At 43.9% G+C, this 24,840-nt stretch overlaps 1 protein-coding gene across 6 annotated transcripts in view; it reads right to left on the bottom strand.

Annotated features, from left to right (window-relative positions):
• MGAT5 (alpha-1,6-mannosylglycoprotein 6-beta-N-acetylglucosaminyltransferase) overlaps window positions 1-24,840 on the bottom strand; it is a 387,858-nt gene that overhangs the window by 90,466 nt on the left and 272,552 nt on the right. For all 6 annotated transcript variants that reach the window (XM_006169708.3, XM_014584664.2, XM_006169709.3 and 3 more), the window contains one exon: window positions 17,832-17,965. In XM_006169708.3, the coding sequence (XP_006169770.1) occupies window positions 17,832-17,965 (134 nt within the window). The remainder of the gene's footprint in view (window positions 1-17,831; window positions 17,966-24,840) is intronic.

Raw genomic sequence — 24,840 nt, 5'->3', positions numbered from 1 at the left:
GAAAGAGAAGAAGGAGGGAAAGGGAGCCTTTGAACTGGAGGCAGCCTATGCCCTGTCTCCAGGAGCCTGGTTTCTCCTGGTAAAATGGGGCTACTGAGTAGCCCCTGCTCTGAGGACCTTGTTCATTGCAAGCATGCTGGCACTGCCTGGAGGACTGGCCCAATCTTTGTAGGCTTCTAGGACCTGAGCCAATCAACAATGGGTCTAGACAGATGGCTCTAACCAGTGTGTTACTCCATCCTCTGTGATGACAATGGTACCCTTGGAGGTGAGCTGGGGCAAACAGGGGCAATCCCTGACTCTCACCTCTGTGGTCATGAAACTCCCAGTAGCCTGGACAGAAGATGAACGTATCTGGTCAAAACCAGCACTATTGCCATCCTCAGCCCACCTTCCCACCATCACTTGTAGAGAGCACTAGGTTACACAAAGTGGACTCCGCGATGACAAAACTGCATTGAACATAAAACATGTGACCTGTACATCCCAACTCCTCACTTCACCTACCAAACAGAAAGGGCACTTTGAGGGTGAAATAGGAACACCCAACGTGTTAACTCCAGACATGCTGGTCCATGGGAACAGAGATGGACAGACTTGCCATGTGCCCACCTTGGGCGTGTGTTGATCTGAGAGACACCGTTCACTTTGGGGCATAAGAAGAGCCTTCCCAGAGCCACTCTGCCATTTGCTCCTGGCACAGAGACCAGAGAACATCATTCCCTGTCACTCTCCAAGAGACTCGCTGCCTCCGTTCTGGCCTCAGGGTCCATCCTCAGACCCTTCGTGCAGCCTCTAGTAATGGATCATATCTGCTGTGAATGCAGCCTTGACAGATGCTTGGGAAATGTGGGGACCAACAACTGCCTCTTCACCTCCAGAGAGTGCCTGAGCCACTCTCATCCTTGGCCTGACTGCTTTGCCAAGCTACTTCAGGCTAAGCAATTGTCTTTTCTGACATTGTGGGAAGACACGAATGCATCCAAGGTCTTATTCCCTCACTTACAACACCATTGCCCCTCTTCTGTCTCCTTCAGTGCAAGAAGTGAGACAAGATTTCCCTAACCCACACAAAGAGCATCACTCATACCTTAAGAGTGACGTCCTCAAACCCCTCAAGCCCATCCAGGCTCATGTAATGTGCTCTACCATCCAGTTTTCAATGTATTATCATTTTTAAGGTTTTTCTAAAATGCTTTCTTTCTTCTGAGAGAGAAGAAATACGTCCCCAATAAAGTTGTCATGCTGTGATCCACCCCCAGCCTCAGCCAGTCAAGATTAAGTGCATATGTATACCTGGGATGTTCAGGGAAGAATTGTTCCATGGGGTTCAGCCTTGCAGAGTGTTGTGTTATCACTGGGTCACCATCTGACCTATGCTTTATTTAAAAATTTCCCCAATTTTCCACTTGTTCAGGTTTGTATTTCTGCTCTCCAAGCTCTGAGGCAGACAAGTCTTTGCAAGTCCCTGAATGTAGGTAAGTTTCTAACAACCAGTTCATGATGGCAACGATCCTTATAAATCTGATGAAAATGGACAGATTTCATCTTTAAATAAGGGTTTATCTTACTTGTTTTGCACAAAGGCAAATGGATGAAGCCTAGCTCAGTCTTACTAGTAAAGGAGTCCAAGTCTCTACAAAGAATCCTACAGATCTCCCTTGAAATCTGTCCAGGTTATCAAGGATGTATTTAGGGTCCTGGAGTTTTGAAAGACTGAACAGAAAGAAGCAGAAGGCTATTCCTGCAGGAGGACAGGAAGGTGAGTCCACTACTGCAGTCCAGTGTAATGGCTACAGTACATGCTTCGAGCCACATCTTTACTACCCGAAGAACCTTACCCTCTATCTGCCTCTGTTCTTTCACTCAGAAATGGCAGGATACCAGAAGCTAGAAAGGGGAAGGGTGGGGAGAACATGGTTAACAGATACAAGTGGAATGGGTTAGAGAGTTCTACAGCACTGTAAAGGAAGTTGGTGACAACTCAATACCTTTTTCAAAATAACTAGAACAGAGGATTTTGAATGTGCCCAGCACAAAGTAATGATAAAAAGCTTGAGATAGTGAATATGTTTCTTGCCCTAATTTTATTATTACATATTATATAAGTGTTTTGAAAACTCACACTATGTACAACTATCATATGTAAACTAGAAATTACAGTATAGAATGCAATTATCAATGTTGCCTTCTCAGTCACCATGAGATCTGTGAGTGGCACATAAAAAAACTCAGTGCTGGCCACTTTTCACATCATCACCAAGGAGCTCACTGCAGTCAAAATCAGAACCCAAGAAGGGAGACAGGAAGGCCAGCCAGCTGTAAGAACCCCCACGGAGCAGCAGAACCCAAGTGCTCCCTGGAGCTTTGCTGTCCCTTGAGGCTAAACTGGGATTCTCGATTTATCTGGAGTACAGATGGATTCACTCAGTACTTAGGGCATCACAGCCACAGCCAGATTTCCTGACCATATGCTGCATATACGGTTTTTATTTTAAGTATAAAATTGTACATAGATGCTAAATTTGATTTTCTAAGCACACACAATACATTTTAAAAGTATTTTCTAAATTGGTATATCAATCACCATTTCTCAATATCAAAATAAGTCTTATGCTAGAAGGATGATTCTGTTCCCAGGGAGCATGCCCTACGGTAAAGTCTGCTCCTAGTCTGCACTGTTGCTGTGAAACTCCATCAGCAAGTGTCCTTGCAGGGCACGTTCCAAGGACCATTTGAAGGACTCTAAGACATGGCTCTGCAGGGGTGTAGAAGGTTCTGCAGGGCAAATCCCATGATTTCAGTTTCTATCAAAAATTATTTCTCAAGTATTCCAGCTGGCATGGGACACCACCTGGATGCCAATCTACACACTTCATATACCTGTTCTCTAAGGCAGTGTCAACGGCTGCCAGAGAGGTCAGACGCCTTCACCTGTCTCAACACTCTCAGCTGGTGTATCTGAATCCATCCTCTGACGTAGGACTTGCTTCTCCATCTCCATCTTAAAACAATCCTCCTACACTGCACACATGAATTGAATACACACATCTCAGGAGAAAGATGCAATAGCACATGGAAAACAAAAACAAGACTATGAAAAAGAGTTCGATAACCCTAAGCATCCAGCACATACAAGTCAAAACCACAAAGAGATATTACCTTACCCCAGATAGAATGGCTATTATCAAAAAGACAAATTATAAATGCTGAGGAGGGCGTGGAGAGAGGGGACTCTTACATTGTGGGTGGAAATGTAAATGATCATAGCCGTTATGGAAGACAGCATGGAGGTTCCTTAAAAAACTAAAAATAGAACTTCCATATGATCCAGCATCCCACTACAAGGCATACATCCAGAGGAAAAGGAATCAGATGTTGTAGAGAATCTGCACGCCCATGATTACTGCAGTACTGTCCACAACAGCCATTACCAGACTCAATCTAAGTGTCTACAACAGACAAATGGGTAAAGAAAATGTGCAGTATACCTATGATGTCAGCCATTAAGAAGAATGAAACCCTGTCATTCGGGGCAACACGAGCAAGTCTGGAGGACATTATGTTAAATGAAATAACTCAGACACAGACAGAGAAAAATTGTGTTCTCACTCATGTGGAAACTACAAAAGTCGACCTCATAGAAATAGGGAGCAGTGTAGTGATTACTAAGGCTGGGGAGGAGGGGGCAGGGGAGACAGAGAGGGTGCTGGCTAACAGATATGAAATTACAGTAAGGACGAATAAGTTCTAGTATTCTGTGGCATAGTTGAGCTACATGGTAGGGTAACTGATAATTCATTGTATATTTCAGAATGACTACGATTCTGAATGGTCTCAACACAAAGTATTTATAAATGTTTGAGATGATGATATGCTAATTACCTTGATTTAATCACTAGACATGGTATTCATGTGCTAAAAAGTCACACTGTACCCTATAAATTATATGCCAATTAAAATGTTTTAAAATTAGCACACATCCATATGTAAAAAGCTTAAAAAACAGTTGAGTACAGTCTTAAGGATTAAAAATGTGTCTACTTTGTTTTTCCTAAGAAACAGGCAGAAATCCATACTTATATTTTCTCGTACTGCTACAATTTTGCTCTCTTTGCTGTTTCTAAACAAGGTTGATGTAAGGACCAGAGGACATCTTTTTTAAGGAATGTCTGAACCTCTAGCAATGCTCATGGGGGAATGAACATACTCTCCCAGGATGAAGCTACGCAGTCTCAGAGATTTTTATCCCTGAACCAAACAAAGGCATCAAAGTTCCCTTTCCCCTAGGAAGTACTCAAGCAGAGAGGGTGGCAGTATCCCTGGTATTGCCTTCATACCTGGGACTGCACAACTTTAGCAGAGCTGAGATGTGCAAGGAGCTACATGGGCATGCTAGGGGAGCACACCAGCTCCTCCTGTCTCCAGTATTCCAGTCCCCAAAAGCGGGACCGCCTCTTGCTAGCATGACCAACCAACCATTGCCTGGAATGGACAGTCTAGGACTCTCATGCTCACGCTGTACTTTCCCTTATTTATATGTATTTTTAAAGTTCATTTATTTTATTGAGGGGGTGCAGAGGGAAGGAGGTGCCCTCGACAGGGTCTCCTCACGCTATCATCCCTTTCCTCCTAATGGCTAGCTAGTCAGGATCTTGGGCATGTGTGTGCCCCAGTGGGTTTCAGGTCAACTTGGCATCCGGACTAGCTGGCCACGTGGCTTCCAGCACCGAAGTTCAGTACGTTATGGTCTGTACCACTGAGGCTGGGCCACTGTACTTTTTAAAGAATATGGACTAATTCCAGAATTCTCATCCAAAACATATTTTCTTATAAGTTGTGATTTAATGGTGTTCTACTTAGGGGGAAAATCATAACCAATACAATTATCTCATTCTTATAAATCTGTGCCCAATCACATGCAGAAGGCCACACCTTTCAGACCTTAGAAAAATCAGAAACACTAGGTTCTGTCACCTTTCAAGGATGGTAACCCTTTCTTTACTTGAAGGGAACAATCTTGCAATGCTCTGGCACAATTTTCCACATGGTCCTGTGGTCTGTCCCAGGACTGCTCATCACCTGGGTACCTAAGACCCTGCAATCACTACTCGAGGTGCCGCCACCTCCTCCATGAGTCCCGGCTTCCACATGCTTAGATTTGTTCCATGGCTTCTGTCTCCGGACAGCCGCTGTTCTTCTTTCCTTGCTCTCAGATGGCAGCTTCTTTTCCCGTCCCTCAACACCATTGTTCCCAGATCGGCTGCCAAACTGTGAGGGTTGGAGTAATAGTAAAAAGCCTCCAGGCAAATTACAACCACAACAGCTGTGTTTACTAAGAGCTACACATGAACTCATCCCAGTGCTATTAGAGCAGGCGCAGTGATTCAGAACCTTCCAGAAGCACCCCACCCTCGGGACATTTGCTGGCTGCCTGAGCCTCCAGATTCCCAAGCCAGTCCTGGCTCCAGGGAGGAGCACGGCTGCTGATCACCAGGGGGCCTCTTCACCCACAGCACTTTCACGTGCTTCCTTCCCACAGCTGTGGTGATGTGCACTTTGCTGTTTATGCTGCCGGGAGGGCTGCCAGTCACCCAAGGAGTAGGCACCCTATGCGTGGGTTAGTGGTTCTCATGGTGGACACCAAGAAAACAACTCTTCACTCTCGACTTCTCAAATGCCTCCCTAACAACCTGCAGCAAGGACTAAAACTTGACCACTCCTCACTCAAACCTTTGGACTATGAACAGTCGCTAAAGCGTACATGTCACAGCGAAGGGAATGCTATCAAGAAGGCAACTATGCAGCCACACCTTAAGGTGGGTCATTTTTTTAAATATCTGAGGCTTTTTATCCCCTATAAAACTGATACATGCCCTATAGGCTATGAGAAATTGCTCTGTAACCTCTAAAATGCATATAAATTGTTATTTAAACCCCTAGATTAAAAGGTAAGCATTCCTTTTTTAATTTTTAAAGTTTCTTTCTTTCATGAGAGTAACAGAAAGAGACAGAGAGAGAGAGAATGACAAATACCCTCAAAAAGGTCTCGCACCACAACCCCTGCCGGCAGCCAAAATCATGGGTGTGCGTTGCCTGATGCGTACAGGTCAATGTGGACACCCAACCTGCCATCTTCCATAGAGATCCAGCTTAGGTTGAGCGCTGTGTTACCAATGCACCATGAAGTCAGCCCAAAAGGCAACCATTCTCTTTTTTTCCCACCTTACTTTTAATTTTTTGCCATAGGGCATGTGTACTTGCCATAGAGAGAGAAAATGAGAGACCACCTGCAGGAGGATGGCCACACCGCAATCCCTTCTCTTCCTGGGATTTTGGGCATGCACGCACATACTCCCAGGGTAATTTTCAAGTCTCTGGGTCTCAAACTGCAGTTGATCATGTGGGAGTCCAGCACCTTAACCATACCACCTGCTGGTCCCAAGGAAAGCATTCTCAAGAGAGAGGTCACTGGAACCACTGCTAGCCCTTTGTATCCTTAACTACTTAAACAGGGAATTAGCTGTTACCATAGAAATAAGGGGCAGGGTCCTTGGGGGATGGGCCATGCAACGAGTTAGCTGTCCCAGGAATCAAAGGTCCCAAACACAGGACATAACCTGGGTAAAAGATGGCACAAAGTATCTTCCACAGAACGGTGGCTACTGACTACACAGCAGTTACGTACCAGTATCGAAAGTAGTAGTTTAGGTTCATCTGCTCTAGAAAACTGGACAACCTAGCATGGTGTTCCCCAACCTTGCCTGTCTGTAGTACTTGAACATGCAGATTCCAGGGTCCCTTTGGTAGAGATTCTAACTAGAGGAAGTGGAATCAAGGCCCTGGTATCAGGTGTTTAACAAGCTCCTGAGTAGCACCTTAAGGACGACCAGACACGTTTTTAACTCTGCCCTACATTCTAAGAATGAACTTAAACTTTCTTGCCTTTCCTTGGAACACAGCCTGGAATCATCCTGGCAAAAACCCAGTAAATTGATGCTGCTTCAGAGGGTTGTGCCAGGTTCCTGCCCAGCCCTACAACCAAACCTACTGCTTGAAGCTATAACTGTGAGAGGCTCTACCACTTAGGTTTGAAGGAAGGGTTTTCACTGGCAGGTGAAAAGAAATCTAAAGACTTCACATTATAAAAGAGCGATATGGGACAGCATCAAAGTCCCAGATGCAGGATGGCCTGCCTGCTTTCTTCCCGTCCATCCCAATTCCCAACCCTGAGATAAGAACTCGGTTTCAATCACAAGCACAACTCAGCAGAAGCCAGTGCAACCCATATCAGTGCTGAGCTGTCAACTGGAAACTGCTCATGGCCTGGAGTTTGTCAGGAAGAAAAACTTACAGTCCACCACAGAGATTTTTTAAATCTGGGGTTCCTGCTGGAGCTGAATGTTGAACAAAGGACCCTGGTTTTCCCCTTCACCCACTTTTATGCCTTACAACTTGACAGGCTTCCAAACAGGTGACTAAATGGATGACGGGGCTTGGATGAACATGAAATTCATTAGTCCATTCATGGCTTGTTCTGTAACTTTTGCCCTCTTCAGAGGAAGCGTGTTCCCTCTCAAAGGACAAAACAAAAAGGTGGCTTTCTCCTGGCTTCTCTAGTGCAAGAGTCACATACTCAAACACCTTGGGGACCAAAGAGGCCATGGATTTTGAAGAACTAGACTTCAGAAGACTGTCTGTCATCCCTGGAACAACCCATAACCCACATATGGAGCCATAGTCACTCAACTCCAGACAGTCTTGGGCATGTAGGCACCGAGGGTCCAATTAGTTCCTTCATCTAAATTTTCCAAAGCAGCTGGGAATTCTGGCTTTTCAGATGAATCTTCCTGAAAAACAACTTTCTGAATTTAAAATTACTGTGCTGGCTAAACAAAAATGTCTTGTGAGTTAGAATCTGCCTACCACCACATTTAGGCTCCCAGCTATGCCCAGATAAAAGTGTAAGGGGACTTTGAAAAAAATAAATAAAATCCATGCATAATGTTTTTCATAATAAGCATTTTCTATCAACTTTTTCACTTGTATATTTGGGCAGCAGTTTATTCTTAATGTTGCCAGTTCTCAGGTGGAGTGTTTCTGCTTCCCTTGTCCCTCCCTCCCTCTTTCCATCCACATCCTGCAAACCCAGAATCTCAGGGCTTCCAGGGCCTTAGAGTTCAGTCCAATCTGCACTGGCACTAGTGGCACCTCTCAAAGGCCCTGCCAATGTCAGTGCAGCCAACAGGAGGTCAACGGCCTCTGAAGTGGCTTGAAGTGGCCTTGTTTGATATTCCTAGAAGCTCTGTCTGCTTACTTGTAGCAGACAGCTTACTTACTTTTTGTTCCTCTGTGTGTCAGGCTGGGCAAATCTGATTTTTCATTGTGTGTCACCCTTTCAGGTCCCTGCCCACCTTCCCTTGCCACCAATCAAGCCTTTTTTTTTTTCCCCCCCAAACACAGGAGTTTCTTCAATTAGTCTTCACAGAGCATGGTTCCGAGCCCACAAGTCATTCCTTCCCATCAAATAAGCTCTGTCTACATAATAATATAAATAGCAAGAAAAGCTAACTGACAGGGGAACCAGCAGTTAGCGTAATGGCTATGTCGCTGGACTCCCACGTAGTCGACGGCGGTTCGCGTCTCGGACCCGGTGGCTTGAAACTCACGCCGGGTGCGTGTGCGTGCGTGCCCAAGATCCCGAGAGGAGAATGGAGGAGAAGGGATTGCGGCGTGACCATCCCCTCTGGGGGGTGATTTCTCGCTTTCTGTCTCTATGTCTCTGTCTGGCGAGCGCACACGCCCTACAGTGAAAATCTCTCAAAAAAAAAAAAAAAAGCTAACTGACATTAATGATCAGAGGTTGCCCTAAAGACTTGATAGTTATTAACTCAAGTAATCTACATGAGAACCCTAAAGTAGGTATTATTATCACCCAGTTTGCAGCTAAGAGAACAGAGGCACGAGGAGCCTAAGGGACTTTGGTGCAGTCATGCAGGTAGTCAGTGGAGAGCCAGGATGAAGCTCAGAGAGCTGGCTCTGGAGTCTGTGTTCTTGGGACTCCACATCTCCAGGGGGGCTTGTCAGTGCAGACAAAGGAAGGGGCCTGAGTAGTAGGGAGCATGCTTGGTGCTCTCAAGTGGGGAGAGGGGCAGAATATCAGCCCCTTCATTCTCTACAGGGGTCTTTAAAAAGTTAATGGAAGCCATGCCGTACACAGAAACTGCGTGGATTTCACAACTTGTTTGTACCAGAGATAAACTTGTACTTTAATTCCATTTGTCCATGAATTTAAAAAAACAAACAAACAAAAAAACAACTTTCTTTCCATGAGAGAGAAAAAGGGACTGAAGGGGTGAGAAGGGACATGGTCACCCCAAGCAGGATCCTTACACACCAATCCATCCCATTTCTACTGGCCTAGATCAGAGGCCCATGTGCCACTCTGTGCTCAGGGAGGCCCGGGGACAAGACTCCAGTACCTTTCCATGTAGGTTCAGTCATAGCACCGCTGTGGCACTACCTGGCCCCTCCATGAGCTTTTTGAAGCCCTCTATGTTATACCTCAAGTTCACGATCAATTCTTGGCAGTTGACCGCATGAGCTTAACATCAATGAAGCCCTCAAATATCTCCTACATACCAGGATGCTAAGTCACAGCAACCCCATCCTTTTCTCGGGCAGTTGGTTTTATGGACTCTGGGCCTGGCCTGGCCCAGTTCTCCGTCCCCAGCCCGCTCCCCTAGGCTCCTTGTTTGGCTCTGCCCTATTTCTGATGGCCCATAAAGCTGTTTTACAGGCTGTCTCCTCCATGCCCTTGCTCTCAAAAACATTAGCCAGCCAAGGTAGAGTTTATATTATAGACTCATGGAACTCTGGGAATCTAAACAAAAGAACACCCAGTTCTCTGTCTCATTTTACAGATGAGGAAAGTGAGTCCTGGAGGACAAATGACTTCCAAGGACTGGCAGGCAGTAATGGAACATCTGACATGAAAACCTGGGTGTCTGCTTTTTCACCCACTTTCCCCTCTTCAGTAGCTCTAGAGAGTCTCCTCTGGGTTAAACCAGGGATACAAGAATGGGTTCTTTCTGCCAATCAGCAAGCAAACCTCATGGGATTAAGATGATTGCAGAGAGCTTGATGAAACAGGGAACAGACCACTAGGATAATGAGATGGGAACAGGCTTCGTTCCTGCTTACGCAAGCTCATTAAGCACTGACGTGCTGACGACGGATGCTGCTGCATGGGATGAGGTTACAGTCTCAAGTAGCCAACAGTATTTGTGAAAAATCCTAAGTCTTCTGGACTGTAGCCCCTGGAATCTTAAAAGTCAATGCTTCATTTCTGATGTTTCTTTGCATTTGATTTCTCCTGCCTGTTCCTCCTCGTACCCCAGTCACAAGCTTGCACTTTAATCTGGAGAAAAGGTTCTGGGATGTGACTATACTTTATCGAATGCCAGGCACAAAACAGGCCCAGCTGCCTGCAGTCTGGTGAATGGTTGTCCTCAAGGGGTCACCCTCTCCAGTGTTCACTGAACCCCTGCACCCCTTGCTCTGGCAGGTGCTGTCCCCAAGGGATCACAATGAGGTCTTTTCAGATGGGCTTTCCCCCCATGGGAAAGAAACTAAAAGAGATACTTTATCTTCTAATGATTTTCTGGTTGGAATCAGAACCAGGAACTGTGATTACATTAGACTCTTCAGCAAATCTAACAAAACCTATTCCAACTTCGTTATTTCAAAACATATACCAATTCGACCAAGGGAAGGTTTAAATTTATCTGGTTTATCTCTACACTATCTGGGAAGAGAAAAGTCTAAGTAGATTAAAGAACGGGATGACAAGGTTTAACCTACTTATAAAAATGTGTTCTTTTCAAGGATTTCAGTACATTCTTTAATTACAAAGGTCTTCGGTGGTTCATTAAAACAATGCACTAACAGCAGTTAATTCCTACTATGAAATAAAATGACTCCCATTTCCAATTTGCACTAATTTAAACTAAACCCAAGTCAACCAAATTAGCTAGATAATTACATAGTTTTCAGAATAGGATTCTACAATATCTCAGACTCAGAGGTCACCTGAAAGTCTAGAGACTTTCAAGATTTTTGGTTGCTTAAAAGAGTTGAGCCTGTTTTCCCAGTGAAATCTTACTGGAAAGCCAGATAAATCAGAACCACAGCTAGAGAAGGACTGCAATGTGTGGCTGCCCTCCATCACCCATAGCAGCCAGACCCCCGGGCTTCCAAAGAACATAGGTGAGTAGTTATTGATCGCATCCAAGGTTGGCGAATTTTCAGTAAAGGGCCAGGCAACAAATATTTTAGACTTTGTGAGAACACGTAAGGTCTCTTTCACATATTTTCATTTTCTGATGACCTTCAAAACATAAAATAAATAAATAAAAAATTAAAAAACCACATTTTTAGCTTGGAAAATATACAAAGATAGGCCAGAAGCTGGACTGGCCCTTAGGTTGATGTTTGTCAACTTTCTTTTATTGTTTAACAGCCTTATGGAGGTAACTGACATATGAAATACTACACATATTTACAGTGTATGATTTTAGTGCAGGCTCCATAGCCTAATGGTTAAGGGAGCTAGATCCCACAAGGTCAACCACAGTTGAATCTCAGCCCTGGAGGTTTGAAAAAATACTAGCTTCATGAGTGTGTGTCTCAAATCCCAACATCATGGAAAAATAGGGGAGAAGGTATTGCAGCATGACCACACCCCATAGATGGGTGCCTTCTCCCACCGCCTCTATACCTCTTGGTAGTGAGTACACATGCCTTCTGGCAATTAAATCATAAGAAAACACAAATTTGAAGTTCTCAAAAACAAATGCTCCATGCACTATCACCATATCCAATGGTGAACACATTTCTCTCTGTTGTCCTGTTTCCAAGCAACCACCCATGTACTTTCTATCGCTATGGATTAGTTTACATTTTCTTGTGTTTTATATTCATAGAATTATAAAGTATGAATATGTACCCAAATTATTTTGAGGTCAGTCCCATGGTTGTGTATATCAATAATTCATTTCTCTTTTAAACCAGTATGTTTATTTATCCAAGGGAAATTCAAAAAAGTTGTAAAAAAAATGGAATTAAAGTATGAGTTTATTTTGATGCAAAAAGAAAAATTGAAATCCTTGTGTAACGTTTTCATAAAACGCATTTTCCATGGACGTTGTGAAGACTTCTCGTACAAGTGAGGAAACTGAGGCTGGAGTTACCTGACCCAAATCACACTGGCGACAGTAGTGCTGTCCTACAGCAGACTTCTGACCTGCTTGTGTGATGTTCTCTCACTATGCCATCTCACTGCTCATTTTCCCCTGGGTTTCAAAGACTCCAGAAGCCTCCATTGGGTCTGCAGAATTTGTGCAGGTGTGGCTCTATTCCCTTCCCATCAAACCCCTGCTCGTGGTCTCCTCAAGACCACCAGAGAGCACAGCGAAATGCCCACAGCCAAACCATTCCAAGTTGTAGCCGAGGTTCCCAAGATAAATTAGTATTTAAGTTAAAACAAAAGGAGAATCATTTAGTCATCAGGTAGGTACTGAGTACCTACCATGTGCAAGGCAGTGACAGGTAAGCAAAACAGATACCATTCCTGCCCACAGCTTGGTCTATTATGAAAATGACAACAAAAGACAAACATGACCACAAAATTATTAATATCACATAAAGGGAGTAAACCAGGTGCTGTGATAGGAAAGGGTTGGCATTTGGTAGAGGGCACTTGTGTGGGTCAGAATGGGCCTAGGAGGTTAAGGTGGGGCGGGTCAGGGCAGGCAGCAGCCATTACAGAGGTCCCCAGGTGGGAGGGAGTGCCATGTAGGAGCCTGCATGGCCACTGCCCTGAGGCAGGGAGAGCAGTGGGTACAGGGCAGGGATGGCTTGCCAAACCATGCTACTGACGCTGGAATTCATTGTAAATGTAACATGTTCTATATTTCCATCTTCTGTGTATTGTTTGAGTTTAGTTTTGTTTTTGCCATAGTGCATGTGTACTTGCTGGGGAGAGAGAGGGAGGAGGAGAGGGAAATCACCCCCTCTCCTCCCCCGGGGGAATGGCCCTGCCACGATCCCTTCTCTTCCATTCTCCTTTCAGGCTTTTGGGCATGCATGCACATGCACCTGGCATGATTTTCAAGCTGCTAGGTTCAGGACTTGAACTGTGGTCGACCATGTGGGAGTCCAGGACCTTAACCACTGCACCACTGACTAGCTCCATTTTCTGTTTTTAAATTTTTATTTATTTCTTCCATAAGCCAGAGAGAGACGGAGCCAGAGAGATAGCCACTTCAACAGGGTCTTGATGCCATAATCTACACCTATTTCAGCCAGCCAGGATCATGGGCATGTGTGATACTGAGGTCATATTCAGATGCAAACACAGAACCTTCCCCTGTGGGCTGGCCTCACACAGTACTGCTTTTTACCACTGCACCACTGTCAGCCCCTTGTTCTATGTTTAAAACAAAGCCTTTGGAGATGTTGAGGAAAGAAATAACACAATCCAATTCCTATTTCAGAAAAACACATTCTGGCTGCAGCACAGTTCTGAGAGTTTTGTTGCCCAACTTCTTAGGCCCAGAGAAGAGAGACTACATGTAATTTGAAGATATGCTTTCAGAAAAATCTTGAAGTCTAGAAAAAAGGACCTTTGCAATTTCAGCTGACACTGTTGACTTGGGTAGTGCTAGACAGGCTAGGGCTGGGGAAAGCCAAGACCTGAGTACCAGAGCTGGAAATAATTAGAATTTTTCAAATAAGGTGTACTCTGTAGTACTGGCTGCAAGGCAAGGCTGACCTGAACATCTTATGAACAACCAGGAAGAACATTTTACTTATCATGCCAAATTTGCCCAGGGCTCCTGCTGCACTTAGGTCACCTGTGGAGACCTTCTTTTCCAGCTTTGGAATCCTGCTGCCAACACAGAAGCACCCTTCAGAGTAGAGGCAGAGGAACACTCCATTAGACAAGTGGCAAGCCTCCAAGGTGGCATCAGAACCCCAATTCCAGTCCTGGCTGTGTCACGTCATGTGCTGTGGCATCTTGGCTGCGTTGTTCCATCTCCTTGAGTCAGTTTCTCATCCATCAATAGGACAGTAAAGGAAGTGACAGCTGCCCTTGCTTTCTCAAAAGGACGCGTGGGCAACACCTTAACTGATGGCTGTGAAGGGCTCTGGGAAGTGGAAACACCCTGCTTGCGGAATCAGATTTAGAGCACAGCAGATATCTTAGAATTTCAGCAATTCCTAGAATTTGAGGGTGAAGGAGGATCTTCCAAAATCATCTGGTACAAACTCTCTCCTCCCCCAACCCCACTCTGGGTGGAAATTCTGAACTTCCTGAAATTGACAGGTGTCATGTCCTTTTCCAAAGATCTCTGAGGTAAAGGAGAATTAAGGTAAATGGAGAAACAATTTATGAAACTTCCTATAGTTAAAGCTTGTATTGAATGCAGCATAAAAAATGTGCTTGGGGTCAGCAGCAGAGTTTAAGGCAGTGGAAACCCACAGGATTGACCATGGTTCAAGTCCAGATCTATTAGCTTGAAGATCACACTGGATACATGTGCCTGTGCTTGTCCAAAATCTCTAGAGAATGGAGAAGGGACTGCAGTATGGTCACACCCCCCCGGGGGGGGGCTGATTTCTCACTTTTCCTCTCTCTGTCTCTTTCCAATGGGTGTACACACCCTATGACAAAAACCTTAAAAAGAAAGAGAGAGAGAGGAGGGAGGGATGGAGGGAAGAAAAAGCAAGTTAGCTAGCTAGCTCAAGGGCCAGCCCATGGCATGGTGCTTAATGCAGTTGGATCCCACATGGCTGAATTCACATTTTGAGTCCTAAACCTGGTGGCTTCAGAAACATGCTGAGCACATGTGCATGCATGCCCAAAATCCAAGAGAGGGAAAAATAGCAGAGAAGGGATTGCCATGACCATTCCCCCATGGAGGGGACTTTCACATTTCCCCCATCTCTCTCCTCAGTGGGCACATGCACACACTGGCCAAAAAAACAAAAGGGGGAGTGGCTTGAAATAACTTCTCTCTTAAAAGATATCCATTTTCTGGGACCAGCAGTTAGTGTAATGGCTATGTCGCTGGACTCCCACGTAGTCGACCGCGGTTTGCGTCCTGGACCTTGTGGCTTAAAACTCACGCCAGACGCGTGTGTGTGCGTGCCCAGGATCCCGAGAGGAGAATGGAGAAGGGATTGCAGCGAGGGCATCCCCCCTGAGGGGTGATTTCTCGCTTTCTGTCTCTCTGTCTCTGTCTGGCGAGCGCACGCGCCCTATAGTGAAAACCTCTCAAAAAAAAAAAAAAATCCATTTTCTGTGTGCATTCACGTAATCCATGGGAATGTTTTGGAAAAACAACCTAAACTCGCAGATACTGTGCTGTGTTCAATTGTCGAAAATGATGTCCCGAATTTCTTTGAAAACTTTATGACACTTTTGATCTTTTTTTTTTGGCCCTTTCCAAGCAGAGAATGCTAGAATGATGTAATAAAATTTAAATAACACCCTAAATTTTCAGTATTTGGGCAAGGATAAACGTAGACACACTACAACTCAGCCTTTTATAATCTTTGGATGACTCATGGTACAGAAGGTTGGGTAACCTACTGAGGTTTTTTTTTTAAATAAAGAATTATTTTATTTAAATTAATTTATTATTATTATTATTATTCTTTAATTTGACCAGAGACAGACAGACAGAGAGAGAGGAAAAGAGAGAGCAAGCTGCCATGTCCAGGACTCAAACTGTGGTCGGTCATGTGGGAGTCCAGCGCCTTTAACCACCACGTCACCTGCTGGCCCACACCTGCAGAGTTTTAACACCTCAAAATACAGAAGGATTTCCAAATCACACCACAAATCACTAGAACAACGTGGTTGATGCTTTTAGGATTCTGACTGGTATAGTGAAAGTCATCCCTTTAGTGGCAGTACTAATTTATCAACGATATTATAGGTAACCAAAACGCTTTCTGAACTAATTTATTGTTTTGTTTTTCTAAGGAAATGAAAAAAGCTACTGAAAGCACATATGAGGAGGTTGTATTCAAATCCAAAACACATATGATAGAATTTTAAGGTCAAGCCCATGTGAACTGCAAGCGATTCTCCCTGAGCAGGTATAGATGGACAAAGGAGCTTCAGCTTTTCTTTAAGAACCTGAATCTTTCTAAAACCAATGCCATGATCCACTCATTTCCCAGCCAAACTGAGAATGGGAACACCCAGCATGTATGTCCTTTTTAACTCAACTTAAAATGTCATCTGAAAAATGTACCATCAACATGGGGTACATTGATACAAGGGAAGAAAAGATTTATAAATTAATGAGGACATTTTAAATAGCCACTTATAATCTCACTGATTTTTTTTTTCCTTGAAAAGATTAAGTGTGGAGTAATGCATTCAAGAAATAATTCTCAGTGATCAGCCCAGGGTTTCTCAACCTTGGCACTACTGATATTTCATGTCATGTGATTCTCTGTATTGTCCGGCACATCATAGGATGTGCCAAATCCCTGGCCTCTGTGACTTAGACACCAGTAATACCACCACCCAGCTGTGACAACCAGAACTGTTTCCAGACATAGCCAAATCCCCCTGCAGGGGAGAAGAGGGTAAAACTACTGAACTAAACAATGACAAAATTCCAGCTGTTCATAACAAAGACAGTTACCTGGAATTAAACTAGAAGTAGGCTGATCAGAGCATCTCTGTGATATCAAATCAATAAAGTTAGAGTCTTTGAGCTGAAGCACTGTGTGCTGTTTTTCCCCTTTTGACCACAGAAAAAGCAATGACTCAATTATTTATCCTGTATCACCTCTGTGTTCCCTTAAGTTGCAAGATTTCTAACTTCCTCAATAGGGAGAGATTAGTTGGGAAAGTCATGATGTATTTTTCATTGCTTTTCTATGCAAAAATGTACCTTAACTTTTCTGATGACCAAATATAAGACAAAAGTTTGTGATCACTCCAGAAAGTGGTTTGTTTTTACATTTATGAAGAGGCATGTTTTGAAGTCCTGGGGACTTCTGTCCTATAAAAATTTCCTCACAAAGAAAATATTATGACACCTGCCCAGTGAAACAGACCTCTTGTCTAAGAAGGTCTACACTGCCTGTTAATGCATCCCACCTAATCTGGCTCTTGGGCTGCATCTCCCTCGAGTGCATTCTGGGCATCACCACAGAAAGGCAATGGGGTTCACCATTTTGGAAAACCTGGCCCAATACATGGTCAGGTGCTGTTTTATCCAAGACCTGTTTTATCCTGGGCAAAGAGCCCACAGTCAGCTTGGTTGGCTGTTTGTTTCCAGCTGGGTGAGAACTGACTACAGCTAAAAGGTGCAAAGGCCACTGAACTCCAAGGAAACAGAGCCACATACTGCCCTAGACTACTTCCCAGGAGGCACGAGGAAAGACTCTCAAGTCTCTCCAATCAGTGCTTAGTTCCAGAAAGATACTCCTGACCCCCATGGGACCCTGGTGCTCGGAAGCAAGGACAAGATGTGAATGGAGTTGCAATGTGTCACTTCCGACCTGCAGAGTAAAGGGGTTTGTCATACAGCCTCCACCTGAATGATCAGGTATAGCTTTAATTAAATACCCAAATGCTGAGCAACCAAATCCTTGAACATTCTTGTTTACTTCTAAGCAGATCCCATTAAGCCCTGGGCACTTGGCTTGATTACTCCCCAGATCAAAGTTAAATTAAATTACTCAACAAGTTTCTTGTCAGAGAGAGAGAGAGAGAGACAGACAGACATAGACCGACTCACCTTCCAGAAGCTATCCACTTTGCCATACACCAGAGACTGGTTCTGTCTTTTGATCTCGTTAATGTGGTGAATGTCACTGGAGTTCAGGTGCTGCTCAACCACGAACCCCAGAAAGCTGTTGTCTGGGGTATGAGCTGATGTAGGAAGGAAAAGACAGGGCAGTTAGGGTCAATTGGCAAGAACTAACAATTACAAATACACTATATGCCATTGCACCTATCATTAGGCTTCCTTACTGGGAAGTAAGGAAGGGAGATGGGAGATCACCCTTTCTACAGATCCCCAGAAAAACCTTCACAAGAGAATCCTCTCCAGGATGGACTGAGCCAATTCTTTTTTTTCTTTAAGGGAAAAACTCATCTTATGCTGCGTTCTTTCTTCTTTCATGCTTCTTCGCATGAGGTAGAAATGTCATCCAGGTTTGATGGCCAGAAATTTTAAAAAGGCAGGGTTGAGGCAGCAGTTCTGAACAGGGTAGGGGTCCCCACAGTCTGACCTGATGCTGGGATAATCATACAGTTGGATAAAAGGGTATTTGCAGGAGTGGAGGCAGGGTGCTCATAGCATAGCAAAGCAATCAAGCATTGTACAGTGGAAGCTAGATCCCATCTGGCCTACCAGGGTTCAAGTCTTGGCCCTGTTAGCTTTAAAAACACACCAGGCATGTGTGTGCATGCCCAAGAGCCTGGAAGGACAGAGAACTGAAAGAAAAAGGATTGCAGTGTGACTAGGTCCCATTGGGGGATGCTTTCTCTCTCTCTCTCTTATCATCTCTGGCATAAAATGGGGGAATTTAGGTGCAAAAATGAGCACTATCACCCCAATTTTAACTTCCTATTAGAATTACTCACTAATGGTAACCAGCCGTTAGCATAATGGCTATGTTGCTGGACTCCCACGTAGTTGGCCGCCGTTCGCGTCCCGGACCCGGTGGCTTAAAACTCACGCCAGGCGCGTGTGCGTGTGTGCCCAAGATCCCAAGAGGAGAATGGAGGAGAAGGGATTGCGGTGTGACCATCCCCCCTGGGGGGTGATTTCTCGCTTTCTGTCTCTATGTCTGTCTCTGTCTGTCTGGCGAGTGCACGCGCCCTATAGCAAAAATCTCTCTCAAAAAAAAAAAAAAAGAATTACTCACTAATAAAAATACATAAATGACTATGGGGCTATACTGAACAGAAACATGGCATGAAGACAATAAAAGGTAAGGTATCATTCACAGAGGCAGAAATCACTCCAAAAAGCTTATCACCCTTTGTGAAACAGTGTCTATAGGGTAAGACTATTTTGGAAGAGAGAAAGTTCTCCTCTGTATCCCTCATCATGACTTCTACAACTTCTCTATTTTAAAACCTGATCAAGGGAGAAACATCCCACCTCTCCCAAGCATTTGTATCTTGTGCCTGTAATTTTAAAAGGAGTTTCACCAAAAGGTCACGATCATAAAACAATCTTCTCTGGATTAGACAGAGATCCTTCTCTCCTCTACGTTCATTCTGTCTCTGTCCAGAAACACCTCAGCTTTTTAGGAGATGGTCCTGCAGAGACCACACATGGCCGATAGTAAATGAAGCAACTGCTCTGTCTGGCTCTGACCTGAATAGAACAGCTATAAATAACATGAAACCAACCTTCGTCTGGTCATTGAGATATACTAGAGATTCTGGAAAATTCATACACTGCAGCTTTAACAACATCCATTCACAGGCGGGTGGCCAGCAAATGGATGAAGATAGTCCCTTTGTCTTGCTCCTGCTTTCTCAGAACTGAGTGCCCCTCTCCAGGCCAAAAGGTAGCCCAGATGCCCTTCAGGATGGGCAGAGGCAGGCTGGAGTACAGGTCTATAGATAGGGGATCCGACCCCATTCTCATCACTCTGCGTGCAAAGGAATAAGAGGAAGAGGGGGCGCTGCCAGAAAGCCGTGAACTATGGAGATGCACGAGCTACATAAATACTGTGTTGTCACCATCCGGTCTCCCAGGCCTCTGCCTAATGGGCTTGACAGAACGAGGAGATAACAGGGCTGTGACTGGGGAGTTGTGTTCGGTCTGGCCAATCTGTTATTTCATTTCTGTGTTTTGAACAAGTGCCCAGAGGCAATGGCAATGGATGTAGTTGGCTGAAAAGTAAATTACTGAATAAATTCTACCGCCAACAAGAGGCCAGGGAGGGTGGGTTTTTCTTCTTCCTTTGAGGAGCTGCAGGCGGATAAGAATTGAAGGAGTATGAGGGAGAGGAAGGGAGGAGAGTCTATGTGCATCCCCAATGTCATTGGGGCATTTTCATCGCTCTGCAAGATTTCTTGTTCATTCTAAAAGCTTCAAAATAGAATCTGGCACTCTAAACTTCAGGATTGTGTGTTTCAGTTTCAGAAAAATTTACTTGCTGACTAAACCCTCATGCTTTGGATATTTGCTTTGGCAATTCAGTTATTTCATCCCTATGCAGGAATTTTTAAAAATAATAATAATCTTGGAACCAGCAGATGGCATAATGGTTACATCACTGGACTCCCACATAGTCAACTGTGGTTCGGGTCTCAGGCCCAGCAGCTTAAGACACACTGGATGTACGCACATGAACACCCAAGATCCCGAGAGGAGAACTGAGGAGAAAGGATTGCAGCTTGGCTATTCCCCCCGGGGGGTGATTTCTTGCTTTCTCTCTCTCTCTGTTTCTCTGTTGAGCACACACGTCCTAAAGCAAAAATCTCTCTAAAAAATAAAATAAAAAGTAATAACAATTTAGGGCCAGTAGGTGGTGTAGTGATTAAGGTGTTGGGACTCCCAGGTGACCAACAGTGGTTTGAGTCTCAGACCTAGAGGCCTAAAACTCATACCAGGCACATGTGCATGCAAGCCCAAAGTCCTGAGAGGAGAACAGAAGAAAAGGGACTGCAGTGTGACCATCTCCCTGGGGAGTGAATTTTTACTTTCTGTCTGTCTCTCCAGTGACTGCACATACCCTATAGTAACAATCTCTCAAATAATCATAATGATCTAGCATGTAAAACACTGACTGGGTCTCATTTCATGTTATAATGTATATCTCAACTCCTCTCTTCCAGTGTGAGATGGTAACTTGGGGATCAACAACCTACAGATGTAGTTTAAGGAGCTCAGGTGACAGAAAAAATACAACCTTGGAAAAATGATGAAAAGCTATTTGATGATGATGATGTGGATGGTAATGTCTTTGTCTTGACTGATATGCAAGGTATATCTTTTCTAGGAAAAGAAATGTAATACACTGTAAAGTTATACGTGATTCAATGTGATATAAACAAGACTATGATAACCATAAAACAAACAAGCAAAAAATTATTTCCTGACTGATATGCATGGCAATCATGCTGGAAAAAGAAATACTATACACTATAAAGATATATGTGATTAAACAAAAGAAATGGAAAATTATTTGTATGACGATAACATGTACAATTAAGCCTCTATACAATGTATTCTGGATGGGAAATCTCATTTTGTATGCTGAGATGATGTTCAGTGAATGAATGTAAAATAAATATATAAATTAAAGAAATAAAACCTTGCTTAAAAACTGCACAAACACGTTTAACAAGCAGAGAACTGAGCATGGTCCGACTCCTTCAGGTCTCTTCTCTTTGCTGATTTGCCACAGGACACAGCGCCTCAACAGTGTTAAGTTTTGTTCAGCTGTGACTGGTCCCCTGCATACGATTCTGAAGTCACTCCGGGCCCAGTGTGGCTTACTTCCAAGGAGTAGGGGCTGAGCAGCAGCTGGGTGCCTGCTCAGTAACATCTGCAGAAAGCACCCTGGTCTTAATGCACACATTCTCAACGTTGCTCATAATACCAGAAGTCACAAGTCCAGGCTGATTGCTATCTAAAATGACCTTTTTCATCAAGATCTAACGTCAGAAGAAGCTTTCTCTTTTGGTCTTAGATGGGAACACGGATTGGTACTGGGAGGGTTTCAACAGTAGGTATTTACATTTCAAGGTAAGTCAAAGCCATCACATCATAAATGATAAACAGGAAACTCTGTACTTCTTGAAATCAGTCTATACCAAAAAATAAATATGAGTTTTTAAAAAGCTGATTTTTTTTGGGGGGGGGGGAGTAGAGGTTTTTGCTATAGTGCGTGTGCACTCGCCAGAAAGACAGAGACAGACTGACAGAAAGTGAGAAATCACCCTCTGGGGGGGATGCTCACATTGTAATCCCTCCTCCTCCATTCTCCTCTTGGGACCTTGGGCACGCAAGCACACGTGCCCAGCGTGAGTTTAAGTCACCAGGTCCAGGACTTAAACCACAGTTGACTACATGGGAGTCCAGCGATGTAGCCACTATGCCAACTACTGTTCCCAAAAGCTGATATTTGATAGGACCAGTAGATAGCATAATGTTATGTCACTGGACTCCCACATAATCAACTATAGTTCGAGTTCTGGACCTGGCGGCATAAACTCGTGTCAGGCACATGTGCATGCATGCCCAAGATCCTGAGAGGACAATGGAGAAGGGACTGCAGTGTGGCCATCCCCCTGGGGGGTTGGGGGTGATTTCTTTCTTTCTGTCTCCATCTTTTGGGCAAGTACACATGTCCTATAGCAAAAATCTCTCTAAAAAAATCTGATATTTGAATTCTGACTGTGAGCAAGTTCTGTGCTAAGGGCTTTTACAGTGACTCAGTTTATATTTACAACAATCTCATAACATGTTTGTGCAGATGTGAAAAGAGAGAGAGGAAAGCAAGAGAGAAGCTTAAAATTTCTATGTCTACACATTAAAAACAACAATGCTGGCACTCAGAGCCAGATCAACTGATTCCAGAGCCTAAAGCACTAGCATATATAGTCTCATAGTCCAAATATTTTATTTTCTGGACCCTGTAAACTAAAGTGGTAAACTATGATAAAAAGGAAAACAATGCTGAAGGTAGACCTAAATACACATAAGAGACCCAGAATAGATACAAAATGATCTCAGTTTCTTGAGTAAGCTGGCCCATGAAGGATCATGCTGGTCACAAAGCTGAGTGTTTGCTAAACAATAGTCTTAAAATAATTTAGGACAAACATCTGTTCTTATTAAGAAAAGCACTGTTGTAGACACTTTAGAAGTACCTGTTTACAAGTGATTACTAATTTGGTTGATGAGTTAGTTCTCGTGAACAGATTATGGTAATAACTACTTTTAGGAAAAACTGTTAGCTTAGCTTGAACTGTTCTTCAACTACAAACCCTTTAGAGCACTCTTTGATTGAACCAGGTGGTAGGTTAGCAAATGTGGCATAAAGATGACTTCCTGCCCTCAAAGAGTGCCAGCTACATAGTAAATGAAGTATGTACCACATCCAGGGAATAATGTTTTCTTTTAAAATATAATTCAAAATTTATTATTAAGTCAATTTTATTAATTGGCCTTTATTTCAATTGCAGAAGTTTCTGAGGTCTGCTTTTTCTATTGCAAAGTCCCAAACATCTCCAAGTGGTGCAAATAATCCTTTTACCACTCATGGCAGCTGGCTCTACAATATTGCATACCGCCAATCCACCTGGTCATCAAAGGCAGAGCCCAGGCCCTCAGCCACCCTCAACCCTGACAGTCAGGCAATAACCACAGTTGGGATGTTAGTTTCTCATTCATTCTCTCCATCATTGTTTGTTCATCAATGTTCAGTATTTGATAGGACCAGCAGATGACAGAAGACTTCTGCAGTAAGTAAGCTTTTTGGGGGCCAGGTGGTAAAACGTGACACTCTGCAAGGCTGGCCCATATGGAAAGGTTTGGGGTTCACATCTGGACACTTTGAGCATGCTGGGTGCACATGTGCCTGTGTTATGAGGCTGGGGTGGATCATGGCATCAAAAGCCTGTTGGAAGTGCTGTCTCCTCTCTCTACCCCTCCCACTCTTGGATGAAATAAACTTTTAAAAGAATAAATAATAAGCAAGCTTTTCTCTTTTCTAAATAAAAACAGGTTTTCTGATTATAATAGAAATATATTGCCAGTGTAAAACTTTTTCTGATAGTAAGATTAAAATATGAGATAGGTACGGGGAAGTTACTCATACCACCTTGAAGCAGCCTCTATTAGCGAGTGCACTTTTTTCCTGGGCTTATGGTTCTTTTTTTATCTTGAAACTAAAATTGGATTCAAGTACACTCTTTCTTTTGGAAACTTTTTTCACTTACACAATGTGCTGCAGATAGCTTTCCAGGTAATAACCATGCTCATCACTGCTTGTTAAAGCAGCATAACACTTCAGTGCCGAAAATGCTGAACTCATTCCTTCAGAGGGGGATGCCCTATGGCTCTCATCTGCCAACATCCCTTTGTGAACAGATCTCCTGTCCCCTACACTATGCAACTCTGTTCTTCACAGGCGGTTGTGGTGGTGCCAGTCCCGGCCCCCAGACTCACTTCACTCTCCATGTCCCCAAGGAGGGACACATAAACTAGAGAGAAGACTCTATCTGACTGAAATCAATTGAAAGAAAGGTCCATGATTCTACTGGCACTCACGGTTTCTCCATGACAAATTGGAGCTACTCTGAAGTCAACATCTGAGAGTCACTAAGCAGGTAGGGTGGAGAGTCTAGAGCTGAGGATGTCCCCTGTGTACCCATGTATGGACAGCCTGCCTGAGAATGACACTAACCCCAAGAAATGTAAAGCTGAGATATGGAGAAAGTAAGGACGTCTTACGAGACACTTCTGCCTAAAACCAGCTACAATTCCCGGTGACCAGAGTCAACAAGCCTTTGGGACCAAGCCAGTTTTACAGAAATCCTATTTAATATACCCTACTACAGAGATTTAGGATGTTTCTGTTTGTGAGCATTTAAATCAACGGATACTGTATATCACCACACGCACATACACTCTGCAAGGATGTCTAAGCAGTCCCTGTTCTGCAGTCCTGCTCTTTCCTTCTCTTCTCACTGTTAGGTCACTTCAATCAATCCTCTATGTTGCTGGACAAGAGATTCTTTGAAACAAGTATGAGACTATGGCAGTTTCCTGC

This window comes from Tupaia chinensis, unplaced genomic scaffold (genome assembly GCF_000334495.1).
Source record: "Tupaia chinensis unplaced genomic scaffold, TupChi_1.0 Scaffold147433_1, whole genome shotgun sequence".
Taxonomy (NCBI): Eukaryota; Metazoa; Chordata; class Mammalia; order Scandentia; family Tupaiidae; genus Tupaia; species Tupaia belangeri.
This window is presented reverse-complemented; position numbering and strand designations above follow the sequence as displayed.